This window comes from Myotis myotis, unplaced genomic scaffold (assembly GCF_014108235.1).
Source record: "Myotis myotis isolate mMyoMyo1 unplaced genomic scaffold, mMyoMyo1.p scaffold_m19_p_3, whole genome shotgun sequence".
In the NCBI taxonomy this organism is placed as follows: Eukaryota; Metazoa; Chordata; class Mammalia; order Chiroptera; family Vespertilionidae; genus Myotis; species Myotis myotis.
The window spans coordinates 88745425-88758517 of record NW_023416335.1 but is presented as its reverse complement, the minus strand read 5'-3'; the positions used below and the strand labels follow the sequence as shown (position 1 = coordinate 88758517).

Genomic DNA, 13093 nt, shown 5'->3' with positions numbered 1-13093 from the left:
AACTGACTAGTTCACTTTATTTTACTTTTTTTTTAAAATCACAGGTCGCTCTTACTCTGTATGTTCTCCAAGAATGCTTAATCAGTGTCTGGAGTCCTTGGTGCAGAAAGTGCAAAGTGGAGTGGTAATAAACTTTGAAAAAGCAGGACCAGATCCTTCCCCTGTAGAAGGTATTATCACACTTTTCTTATAGACATTCTAAACTTGCTGTATCAATTATTCATCTACAATTGAAAAATAAGAGCCATAGACCTTTTTAAGCAACCTCATATTCCTTGTTAGTATTATAATGTTGTCTCTCTCCTGTATACATGCTTCTCCCATGTCCCTTATTCACAAGAGCGAACTCTAGGTGTTTGTTTAATTCCTTAGCACTATTTTTTCTAAGGATCAGACTGGCCAGAACCAAATGATTTATGTGGTTCCAAACACGAGGAACCAGCCTGTACCATTAAACTGGATTATTTAACTCCAGCTAAGCTCCACCTAGCTTTATTCCAATGTTCTATGATCATGAACTATTTATATTAAAAGGTATAAGGAATTACCTTAGAACCAATGGGCAGCTATTACATCTGGACCCTTTGCATTATACAATGGAGCTTATAACAAGAATTAGAAAGTCATTAACGACACTTGGCAGAGGTGATCCACAGAGTGGGAGAAGAGAAAGGTCATAGAGATGAAAAAATGGGTATCCTCAGGGGGGGATTATAGGAAAGGAGCAGAAGACAGTTAAGATTATATAAATTGTATCATTGTTTCTGTTTTTTAAATTTTTAATTGAATTGTTAGGCATGGAATGTATTTATTTTTATATTTTAGTACTTGGCTTAAAGTTAGGCACTAAATAAATGTTTAGTTGAAGAGGGTTGCTATTTTGGTAGAATTATTTCAGATTAAAAGTAGGTATTGAAACGGCCCCGGTGAGGTAGGGATGACCCTAGTGAGGTCAGGACGGCCCCGGTGAGGTCAAGACGGCCCTGGTGAGGACAAAACGGCCCCGGTGAGGTTGGGACGGCTCCAGTGAGGTTAGGACAGATAATGGGGACCAGTATAGACTGATGAACAGGGGTAGATGCAGAGGCAGAGCAGCATTGAACAGACTGTCAAACTACAGTGGGAAGCCTGGGGAGGGTTTGGGGGGGCGGGGGGCGGTTAAGAGATCAACCAAAGGACTTATATGCATGCATGTAAGTATAACCAATGGACACAAGACACTAGGGGGTAGGGGAGGCTGGGGGAATGTCAAGGGGGGGGAAAAAGGAGACATATGTAATACTCTTTGTAATACTTCAAGAAATAAAAATTATTTTTTTTAAAAAAAAGGTAGGTATTTCAAATCTGGATTTGCATATTAAGTTTTTCTTTAGTTATTAGGCTTTAGTTAAAATGATTACTTTTTTAGCAATACTTACCTAGTATTTCCTAAGTCAACCACAATGATGAAGATATTGAGTGTTTGCCTTTATCATCTGATGGGGAAACATATCATTCATTAAATAACTATTTACCATGAAGTATGTTTTACATATTCTGATTGGGCAAGCAAATGATACTGTGAGCCCTCCTTTCAACTGCTGAACTCATAGTTGGCATTTGCAGACTTTACTCTCTAATAAATTTTAATCTCATATAAATGTTAAGCAGTTGTGATAGTATTGTACCATTTAAGAAAACTAGGCCAATTCAGAATTGAACAAGTATTGGGACATTTTTATTAAGTAATAAGAGATATAATTGAACTTTTTGATATTTTCCCCCTTAATGATATATGCTTTTTTTGTGTCAATTTCTTTGCTATAGATGGGCAGCCAGATATATCAAGGCCTTTTGGATCTCAGCCTTGGCATAGCTGTCACAAACTCATATATGTCAGGCCAAATCCCAAAACTGGGGTTCCTATAGGTCATTGGCCTGTTCCAGAGTCTTTTTGGCCAGATCAGAATTCTCCAACATTAGTAAGTACCAGAGAAACTGTGACTTTGTAATAGTAGCCATTTAGTTGTTTTTCATACTAGTTTTACTATTATCAGTTAAATGTGTGGCTAGTTTACAGGAATCAGAAAGATGTTCAGAGTGCTATGATAAGCTATTAGTTGCTTTAATATACTGTATTGTTATGTAGAAATGGGAAAAAAGTCATCTGTTTTCTTTAGAATCTAATACTATGCTTATGTTTTTATTATTTAGCATCTGGGTACAGAATCATAAATATAAGGAGTTTCTCTTTGGACTCTAAACATAATGTAACATAAAGATTTGTCTTGGAGACATAATTTGGAACTTAAGTGAAGGCTTCCACAATAATTTTGATAGTTTGCTTTCAATCTCTTAGGAGTTGACTTGCATGGTTTTAGTTATATTCAGTGTTGTCAATCTAGAGATTTAAGGTAGAAAGATTTTCTGGTCTTGTTTATATGAATTACTAGAGGCCTGGTGCACAAAAATTTGTGCACTCAGGGGGGTAGGGGGGGGGTGTCCCTCAGCCTGGCCTGTGCCCTCTCGCAGTCTGGGACCCGTTGAGAGATAACGACCTGCTGGCTTAGGCCTGCTCCTGGGTGGCAGAGGGCAGGCCTAATCCCTAGGTGCAGCCCCTGGTTGGGCTCAGAGCAGGGCCGATTGGGGAGTTGGGGCGCCGCCCCCTGTCATGCACAGAGCAGGGCGGATTGGGAGGTTGCGATGCCACCCTCAGTCACGCTCAGGGTAGGGCTGATAGGGGGGTTGGGGCACCGCCCCCTGTCACACTCAAGGCAGGGTCGATGGGGAGGTTGCGGCGCCATCCCCTGTCATGCACAGAGCAGGGCCAATCAGGGGTTGGAGTGTTGCCCCCGTCACGCATAGAGCAGGGCCGATCAGGGGGTTGGGGAGCTCCCCCTGTCACGCACACATCAGGGTCAATCAGGGGGTTGGGGAGCTCTCTCCTGTCACACACAGAGCAGGGCCCATCGGGGTTGGGGAGCTCCCCCCTGTCACGCACAGAGCAGAGTCGATCAGGGGGTTGGGGAGCTCCCCCCTATCAGGCACAGAGCAGGGCCCCGATAGGGAGGTTGTGGCCCCGCCCCTGTCACACACAGAGCCACAGGGCGATCAGGGGGTTGGGGAGCTCCCCCATATCAGGCACAGAGCAGGGCTGATAAAGGGGTTGGGGCGCCTTCCCCTGTCATGAACAGAGCAGGGTGGATAGGGAGGTTGTGGCCCCGCCCCCTGTCACACACAGAGCTGCAGGGCGATCAGGGGGTTTGGGCGCTGCCCCCTGTCACACTGATCCCAGTGCCGGGAGGCCTCTCAGCTCCGCTGATCCCAGTGCTGGGAGGCATATTACCCTTTTACTATATAGAATAGAGGCCTGGTGCATGGGTGGGGGCTGGCTGGTTTGCCCTGAAGGGTGTCCTGGATCAGGGTGGGGGTCCCCACTGGGGTGCCTGGCCAGCCTGGATGAGGGGATGATGGCTGTTTGCAGCTGGTCACACACCCTTCAGGGTGGGGGTCCCCACTGGGGTGCCTGGCCAGTCTGGGTGAGGGGCTGAGGGCTGTTTTCAGGCTGGGACTAAAGCTCCCAACCGCTCCTTTTTTTCTTTTCTTATTTTTTATTCTGGGCCAGCTTTAGCTCTGAGGCTCCAGCGCTTAGGCCTCTGCTCCTGAAAGCAGGTATCTGGTTTGTTTCGGTTCTATAATCGAAACTCTGTATCAGCTCCAGCTCTGAGATCCGAGCTGGCTGAAAGCTGGTTTCTGGGGTTTTGTTTAGTGTCTATATTTGTTACAATGTTTGAAACTGCCAGCTCAGAGGCCTGCAGCGGCAGGCGGGGAATGTTGGAGTCCTCAGTCACTGAAGCAAGCAAGCCTCATGTTAGTTTCAAGCTGCCTGGCTGCCTGCTGCCATCTTGGCTGACAGTTAATTTGCATATCTCGCTGATTAGCCAATGGGAAGGGTAGCAGTTGTACGCCAATTACCATGTTTCTCTTTTATTAGATAGGATTATTATTATTTAAAATATATTTTTATTGATTTCAAAGAGGAAGGGAGATGGAGAGAGAGAGAGAAAGAAACATTAATGATGAGAGATAATTATTGATTGGCTGCCTTTCTGCACCTGGGATCGAACTGTGACCTCCTGTTTCATAGGTTGACATTCTACCACTGAGCCAAACGAGCTGGGCTACATGAATTATTTTTTAGAAACAATGAGGCTTGCCATAGCCAGTGTGGCTAAGTGGATAGAGTGTCAGCCTGCAGACTGAAGGGTCTAGGGTTCAATTCCGGTCAAGAACACACACCTCTATTGCAGGCTCCTCCCTGGCCTGGGCCCTGGTCCAGGCTCGTACAGGAGGCAACTAATCAATGTGTTTCTCTCACATCAATATTTCTCTCTGTCTTTCCCTCTCTCTTCCATCCTTTCTAAAAAAAAACAAAGGAAAAATATCCTCTAATGAGGAATAAGAAAACAACAAAAGAAACAGTGGGGCTTATTGAATGATATATATGAATTATCAGTGTTCACAATATGGTTTTTCTAATAAGGTAAATTTATACAAAACAATCTAATCTTGTTAATATATTTTCTTTCGCATTACATAGTATATTATATAGTATATTTTTCTAGTATTTGAGGGCATCATGGCTATTTTGTGGGAGAGCATGGCATATTACTCTTAGAAGAATTATATTTTTATTACTTTAAAGATAAGAATTATATTTCAGATACCATTAAGCAGTCTTGAATGTTTCATATAGCTATCATTTATGAGTTAAACTGAATCCGATTTGACACCATTTATACTTTAAACCTATATCAACTCTTCAGGATAATATTTACTTTTAATCTACACAAGCTCTATAAAGTGATATTTCTTTTATTCATTTGGGGTTTAATGAAATTAAGGTTTTATAAATTTCAGTGAGGTATCTTCTTTATTCCTTTTCTTTTTTTCTGATTGAACCATCATAGTTTTTCCAGTCTGGCCTTATAGAGAAATTCTCAATTTCTTTGTTCATTTTACTTTCTCTTCTGGAGCTCTTTCAACTCTTATAGAACAGATAACATATTTGTATGAAATATTGTCTCGTTGGTTATTCAGTCTGTAGTCTTTATTTAATACCTACAGTAGTACAAATGGTACTTTGTTGAGGCCTAATAGAAATTCAAAATCTGGATCACAAGCAATATCTATTAACATTACTGTAGTTGTCTATTGCAAATTATTACAAGCCATAGAGGAATTTGAAGTGTGGATAGGATTTCAGTGGGGAGAGAAAATAGTATGAGAAAAAAGTATGGAAGTAAATAGATCAAGGTGTATTTAGAGGAAAAACAAGTGTATTCCTGAGTAACATGGGTCAAAACACATATTGAGAGTACATTGAGAGTACTATTAAATGAGCCAAATTGTTCATGACTTTAAGTGCAGGGTTAAGGAATTTAAGCCTTTTTCAGTGGGACTGAAAGGATAACTGATGACATTTTTTAGAGTGCTTTAGGAAAATTGATCTGGTGGTTGTTATTTGCAGCAAAAGTAGATGTGTTGGAAGGTAGTCAGGTTTCCTATTGGGCAATTGCAATAGTTCACATAAGAGATATTAAGAGTTTGGATTAAGATGATAGAAGAAAGAATCATAAGAAAGATGATAATGGGAAGAACTGGCAAAATTTAGTGACTAAAGGATATTAGAGGGGAAATAAATTTTTATTTCAAATAAAAAGTATTGATACTGAAAATAAGTGTGATTTATTAGAGACTGATTCTGAATTTGAATCATGGCTCTACCAGTTATTAGCGAAACCTTAATTTCCTATCTGTTAAATAATTATAGTAGCTCCTATCTCATAGGCTTGTTTGGGGGATTAACTGAAATAATGCAAAATTTGTTTGCCAAATTCTAGAGGATTCCCTCTGCCTCTCTTTTTCTCTTGACCTCAATATTTTCATCCAAAAAACAAGTGAGTTTCATGGACTGATGCAATAAGCAATGTGTTAGGTGCAACTTAGGCACAGGAGCATGAGATGAATAAAACGTAGTGCTCGCCCTGTTGACCTAACCATTTTATAGGAAGGTCAGATATATAAACATAGTAGAGTACAGTGTGTTACCTGTAATAGGGGGGCAGACCAGAACCCAGAGGAGGTGGTGCCAATTGCCTGGTATGTGTTTAGGATACAGGGTGGGGATGAGTATAAGGAAAGAAGTCTTTTAGTGGTTGATACTTGCCAGTTCAGACTTCAAAACTTTATTTGCAATATACAAGGGAGAAAATAATAAAGCAGTCAAGGATAACATGTGAAATACAGGAACGTGAAAGATGATCTATTTGAGCAGTTGCAAATAGTTTGGCATGGCAGGAGCACAGAGTGTACACAGTGTGGTGGTTGAAAGGCAGATGGGGACCAGATCATTAAGGATCTTTGTGTTTGATAAGAGTCTGGACCCTATTTTCAGGTGATTGGCTATTACTTTTATCAAATATTTTCAGGTAGGATAATTACATGATCATATTTCATGGCCTTAGAGGGTGCTGAATAATTAGGGAAACTAGTTAAAAATAAGCAGTTATACAAGTCTAGTCTGAGAAATGAAGGCATGAATTAGAGTGATAAGAAATAGAAGATAAATTTCTAGAGAGATGGGAATTTAGTACTGACTGAGGGTAGTAACTAAATACTGAGCACCTGCCATGTTTGTATTCTGCTAAGTGGCTTGGAATTTATGGAATCTTTATCTAGATCTTTGTGACAGTTAAATATGGAGGATAAATAGAAGATATTAAGGATAATATCTAGGTTTTTAGAATAGATTTTGTGGTGTGGAGGAGAAATAACAAATTGGATTATAATATATCTGAGGGACCTATAGGAGATTTATTTTATGTCTAGCAGGCTGTTGAATACATAAGAGAAATGAGAGGGATCTGGTCCCAACACAGATTTGGGAGCCACCAATGTACACATAGTAACCGAGGCTGAGAATCCTTTATAGCTATGAAATTTTAAATTATATCTTCATAGCTCATATTTTCTTCACCGATCTTCATTTGGTGAGATTTTATTTTCCATTTTCCAACAATTATTATTAGTTAAGTCATGATTCAAGGTCCCAGGATGGGAATCAGCATGTACCCAGGGCTTCCTTCGCCACCCGGGGAGAAGGATGAAGGACAGAGAGATGTGTGGGGCCAGTTCAGATCTTCTCAGGAATCATGACTTTTGCCTGGTGGTTGTGTCCTAGGCTGACACCCAGGATATGGGACAGGGGTACTTGTACATTCACCAGTAACTTTCATATACGGAGACATATCCCCCCAGGTGGCCAGCAGCTCCCTTTCCAGTTCTGGCTGAGGAAGTGACTCTCAGAGGGCAGGCTGGTAGATCTTGATTTTGGCCTTGATGTCTTCTGCAATGTTGCTGACTTGTAAAGATGCCCCTAAAGCTGGTTGGAGCTCAGTGTGACCCTCAAAAAAGACCAATGAGATTTTTAAGAAGGAAACTATTAAGGAGAAAATAGAGTAACATGCTCCCACCCTTTTTTTCCTTTGAAGTATTGTATCTCTAGAAGTAAGGTGTATAAACCACAGGGATAACCAAAACAGTCTACCACAATAGGGAAGGAATAACATTAAAACTTTTATTGTGTACCTATACATATATACATGCTTAATAATTTATAAATAATTATAAAATAAATATATATAATGTCCTAACTTAATTGTGTATTCAAAAATTTGGAGGTGTATGATCAGTTTGGAAACCACTACTCTATACAAGTAATTAAATTTCTACAAGTGAGGACTTAAAATTGAAGGTTTCTATATGTTTCTTGTTTCTTGGATATAAAACTCAATGAGTGCTTAGTCTAAAATTTTACATTGTAAACCTAAAAAGATTTCCATTTTATATAGATTTTGAAGTGTTTTGTGTTTTTCTTCTGAATATTATATAATTTAAGCTTTGCATTTTCAAGTATTTTCTTTCAGCTAATGATGCTTTCTGTAGTAAATCAAACTCTGACTAGCAAAACTTAGAAACTAAGTAAATTTTGGTAATGAGGGAGACTGAAAGTGAGTTTGTTTCTGGTATTTTGTGTAAATAGTAATCAGATTTTCCCCTCTAGCCACCTCGTACATCTCATCCTGTAGTGAAGTTTTCCTGTACAGACTGTGAACCAATGGTTATTGACAAATTGCCTTTTGACAAATACGAGTTGGAACCTTCACCACTGACTCAATTTATCCTGGAAAGGAAATCTCCTCAAACATGTTGGCAGGTGAGCTGAACAATTATTTAAGTTAAATGTTTCCTAAAAAGTTAAATAAAATCAATAGTTTATATAACATTCTGTAAAGGTTTTAACCTTCATAAAAATACGAAGTTTTGCCCTGGCCAGTGTGGCTCATTTGGTTGGAAAAGTCATCACCAAAAGGTTGTGAGTTTGATTTCTGGTCAGGGCACATACACAGGTTTCGGGTTCAGTCCCAATCCAGGCACATCAGGGAGGCAGTGAATTGATGTGTGTCTCTCTCTCTCTCCCTGTCTCTCTCTCTCACGTTCCTCCCTCTCTCCCTCCCTCCCTCCCTCTCTCTCTCTCTACCTCTCCCTTTACCTCTCCCTTCCTCTCAAACTCAGTAAAAACATATCTTCAGATGAGGATTAAAAAATAATAAGTTTTGCCCTAACCAGTTTGGCTCAGTGGATAGAGCGTCGGCCTGCAGACTGAAGGGTCCCAGGTTCAGTTCCGGTAAAGAGCATGTACCTTGATTGTAGGCACATCCCCAGTAGGGGGTGTGCAGAAGGCAGCTGATCGATGTTTTTCTCTCATCGATGTTTCTAACTCTCTATCCCTCTCTCCTCCTCACTGTAAAAAAACTCAATAAAATATATTAAAAATAATAATAATAAGTTTTAACCACTCCTTTTTAACAGGTATATGTGAGCAATAGTGCAAAATATAGTGAACTTGGTCATCCCTTTGGTTACTTGAAAGCCAGTACAGCACTGAATTGTGTCAACTTATTTGTGATGCCTTACAATTACCCAGTCCTCCTTCCCCTTTTAGGTAAGTCATTCTTGTCACATTCTCTGTGGCTTAGCATACATACATACATATTTCCTAAAAATAAACTTTGGGAACGTTTTTTGTGAGTCTTTTATCTGCTAAAAATTAATGAAAATGTCTTTAAAATTTTAAACCTGTCAAAGGTCGTTTTATTACATGTTTGTGGCAAATTGAAAGGCAGTGTCAAATCACCTTTGAGTCAACAATTTATGAAGGTAGTATATTTTAAATTTTTTAATTAAATATTCTAGCCCTGGCCAGGTGGCTCAGTTGGTTGGAGCCTTGTCCTGTAGACCAAAAGGTTCTGGGTTTGATTCCCGGTCAAGACACATACCCAGGTTTTAGTGTTTGATGCCCGGCTGGGACTCATATAAGAGGCAACTGATCGATGTGTCTCTCTCTAAAATCAATAAACATGTCCTCAGGTGAGGATTAAAAAAAATCAAATATTCTAATTCATTAAGTTAGATTAAATTTAAGTTAGATTTCTTACATGGAATTAGTAACGTAGGCTTTGTATTTGGTAAATAAGACATTTTGTGAAGCATAGTCATAAAATCTGAGTGTATTTTCTTGTAAGAATTTATCTTAATTTCACTTGGCAGATATTTTTATTTTTAAAAAAGAATTAACCTGTTCCAAAATCTATACTAATAAAAGGGTAATATGCTAATTAAACTGGGTCAACTGGACATCTTCTGGTCATCCTGCCTTCCTTCCAGACAAAGCCACGGTGGCGGGGGCCGAGGCAGAGGCAGTTAGGGGCAATCAGGCCAGCAGGGGAGGGAAGTTAGGGGCGATCAGGTAGGCAGGCAGAGGGGTTAGGGGCAATCAGGCAGGCAGGCAGGTGAGCAGTTAGGAGCCAGCAGTCCCAGATTGTGAGAGGGAGGATCGGGCCTAAACCGGCAGTTGGACATTCCCTGAGGGGTCCTAGATTGGAGAGGGTGCAGGCTGGGCTGAGGGGACCCTGCCCTCACCCACCCCCTCACCCCCCCACCCCCACATGAATTTCATGCACCGGGCCTCTAGTAATATGATAAAAGCCTAAAGTTAGTTTATGGGGACCATTTGTCTATAATTTTTGAAGAGTACTATTGGAGAAGACTAATTTTCCTTTATGAAATCACTTCAAATTTTGTAGTCAAAATATTAGTAGGTATATTTTATAGAAAACACTTTGCATACTTGTTTCTTTTCTCAAATCTGTTTCATGTCTAGGTCTATATAGGGTACAGTTTTTCCTTGTGTGTTTCCTGATTCCACCTTGATGTAATTCTATACAATTATTGGCTTTTTTTTAAAAATGGTATTACTAATTGAAAATTCCAGAACCAAAAATTTTACTACTTTTATTTTATTAAAAGCTTATATCTCATGTTACTCTTCCTCTTACAAATAAGAAAACAGACTAATCTGACCTGATTTTCATCTGTGAGAACAATGAGTAATAATAGTTTGTTTACATTGTACATTTATAGATGACTTGTTTAAAGTACATAAAGCAAAACCAACATTGAAATGGAGACAGTCATTTGAAAGTTATTTGAAGACAATGCCTCCCTACTATCTTGGGGTAAGAATATTATTGTTAAAAATAGAAGTTGTTATAAAGTTTTATATTATGCTTATACTTTATTGCATTACAAACTTCTATTTAATGCTGTTTAGATTAAATGTCATGAAAATTGTGTGTACAAATAACCAATATAGATATTGTGGGAAAGAAATGTTTCATGACTTGCAAAATGATAATGATGATGATCATGAATATATACAATGCTTACCCTGCGCCTGGTACTGTCCTAAGTACTTTACATGTATTAATCTTATTTAATTTATATGGTAACCCTCTGAGGTAGGAATGATCATTGTTCCTGTTTCACAGATGAGGAAACTAAAGCACTAAAATATTAAGTTGTCTAAGGCTACATTGCAAATATATGGGGCACTGGAATTCAGTCCCAGGCAGTCTGGCTTTAGAATTTAGGTTTTTAATCTCAATTGTTGTACTGTATTTTTTAATTGCCATTTCAGAATTATTTCTCTCTAAGGGTATAAAATTATTTTTGTTTCATTAGTTCCTGAATCTTCAGAAATATGTTTTTAGGTTAAGATACGTGTATATTCTCATAGAACCATATATTTTTAGAACCATAATTTTCTAATTACTTAAAACCTAGTTTATCATAGAGATAAGACCAATAATGTGTATATTATTAAGTGTACTTTATTTTATGAAAAGTAACTTTTTTAGACATTACTTCTGCTTTTAATTCAGGAATATTATAGCATTTGACTATAACTGATCTTTGTAAATGGTTCCTCATAAGAACATTAATTTCTTGAACTTTAAAAGTCACATTTTATGGTTTTAAGTGATAAGTTTATGAGAGTCTAGCACATAATGCCTGCCATGTAAGAGAGTGAAAGGAAGAAACACTTTGAATATCAAATGTTACATATGTTGACTCATTTACATTTCATAGCAACCTGAGGATTTAGCCAAAGCTACATGGATATTAAATATCAGAGCTGGGATTTGATTCTAGTTTTACACTTTCTAATATGTCAATGAATTATCACCCTTTTTCTGTCTGTATTCCATTTAAATATGCTAGACGCTCCTGCTAGTGATATTTTTCATTGTACAAAGTGGTTTCAATTGGTCTCTCATTGCAATTAAATATTATTTCACTATATCACATCCATAATAAATATTAGACTTTTTTTCCTCCTCATTTTTCCTTCAGAGCTTCTTTCTGTTTTGGTTTTTTTCAGCCCAGCTAATGATAATGGTCATAATCATTAACACCTACTGAATGCTTACTGTGTGCCAGTTGCTTTTATAAGTGCTTTACTTGTATTGATTCATTTAAAACCATGACAACCATGTGAAGTAGATACTATTATTGTCATTTATAAATGAGAAACTAAGACATAGAGAGGTTATATAACCTGATATAGTGTTACAAAGCTAGTGAGTGGTTGAGTCACACCCACACAGTTACCCAAAGTAGGAATCTTCTATTTCCTTTTACTCCTTTTCAGCTACTACCCAAGTTCTACCAAATCTACCTCTGCAGTGTCTCCTGCTATTTCCTTTAAATTTACTATCTCCAGGGATAATAAAAAGTTCAAGACTTCACCTTTTCTCACCCTGAGTGTAATCCCTTTTTACTAGTATTTCAAACTGCCTTTCGTACAACACAAACATTTTACTGAAATACAAATATGTTGTTACTTTCTTATTGAAGAAAAGGAGAAATTTGGGGGGCAAAAATGTTCAAAACTGACATAATACATCTAGCCATAAATTTCTGACAAGTGATGGTTGTTGTTTTTTTGCCTATAGCCTCTGAGGAAAGCTGTTAGAATGATGGGAGCACCTAACCTCATAGCAGACAGTATGGAATATGGACTAAGTTACAGTGTCATTTCATACCTCAAAAAATTGAGTCAACAGGTAATGTTAAGAAATAGAGCCATTACATATTTTGAATGGTTTTTAAGATGGTTAGCAGACCAGATATTAGTTCTTGATAATCCTAAAAGAATTTCATTATATTACTGTATTACATTTTAAAATCACATATATCATCTATAATAATCTATAATAATAAAAGCATAATATGCAAATTGACCAAATGGCCGAACAACGGAACAACCCTCTGGAATACCTTCCGGACAGAGCCGGGGCTGTGAGGGCTGGCCAAGGCAGCCGGGCTGTGAAGGCCTAGTCTTGTACGAATTTCGTGCATCAGGCCTCTAATATATCCATAATTCTGTCTCAAGTACATGGTATGCTATGATTTGAAATGTTAATTTCAAGTAATAATTCCTAGTTTATGAAATGGCTTCCTAGACTTCCTCTGTGTGAATATTCTTTGTTTTCTTTGAGAAATTTATGTTAGAAAGTTATTTTTCTAGGATAAAATATCAGTTTCTTTTGTGCTTTAAGACCTATAGTGTGTGTGTTTTTCTTTCAAAATGGTAGTTTAGTTTGAAATGTTTGTAAGAGTCATTGAATTTTATTATTTTGGGCATAAA

General features: G+C 38.2%; 1 protein-coding gene across 8 annotated transcripts in view; it reads left to right on the top strand.

The window, feature by feature from the left end:
- Positions 1 to 13093, top strand: part of INTS6 (integrator complex subunit 6) — a 112953-nt gene that overhangs the window by 80020 nt on the left and 19840 nt on the right. For 5 of the 8 annotated variants that reach the window (XM_036300445.1, XM_036300443.1, XM_036300450.1 and 2 more), the window contains 6 exons: positions 45 to 170; positions 1807 to 1961; positions 8105 to 8257; positions 8914 to 9046; positions 10525 to 10619; positions 12399 to 12509. In XM_036300445.1, the coding sequence (XP_036156338.1) occupies positions 45 to 170; positions 1807 to 1961; positions 8105 to 8257; positions 8914 to 9046; positions 10525 to 10619; positions 12399 to 12509 (773 nt within the window). The remainder of the gene's footprint in view (positions 1 to 44; positions 171 to 1806; positions 1962 to 8104; positions 8258 to 8913; positions 9047 to 10524; positions 10620 to 12398; positions 12510 to 13093) is intronic. The other 3 variants (XM_036300447.1, XM_036300446.1, XM_036300448.1) reach the window with 2 other exon arrangements.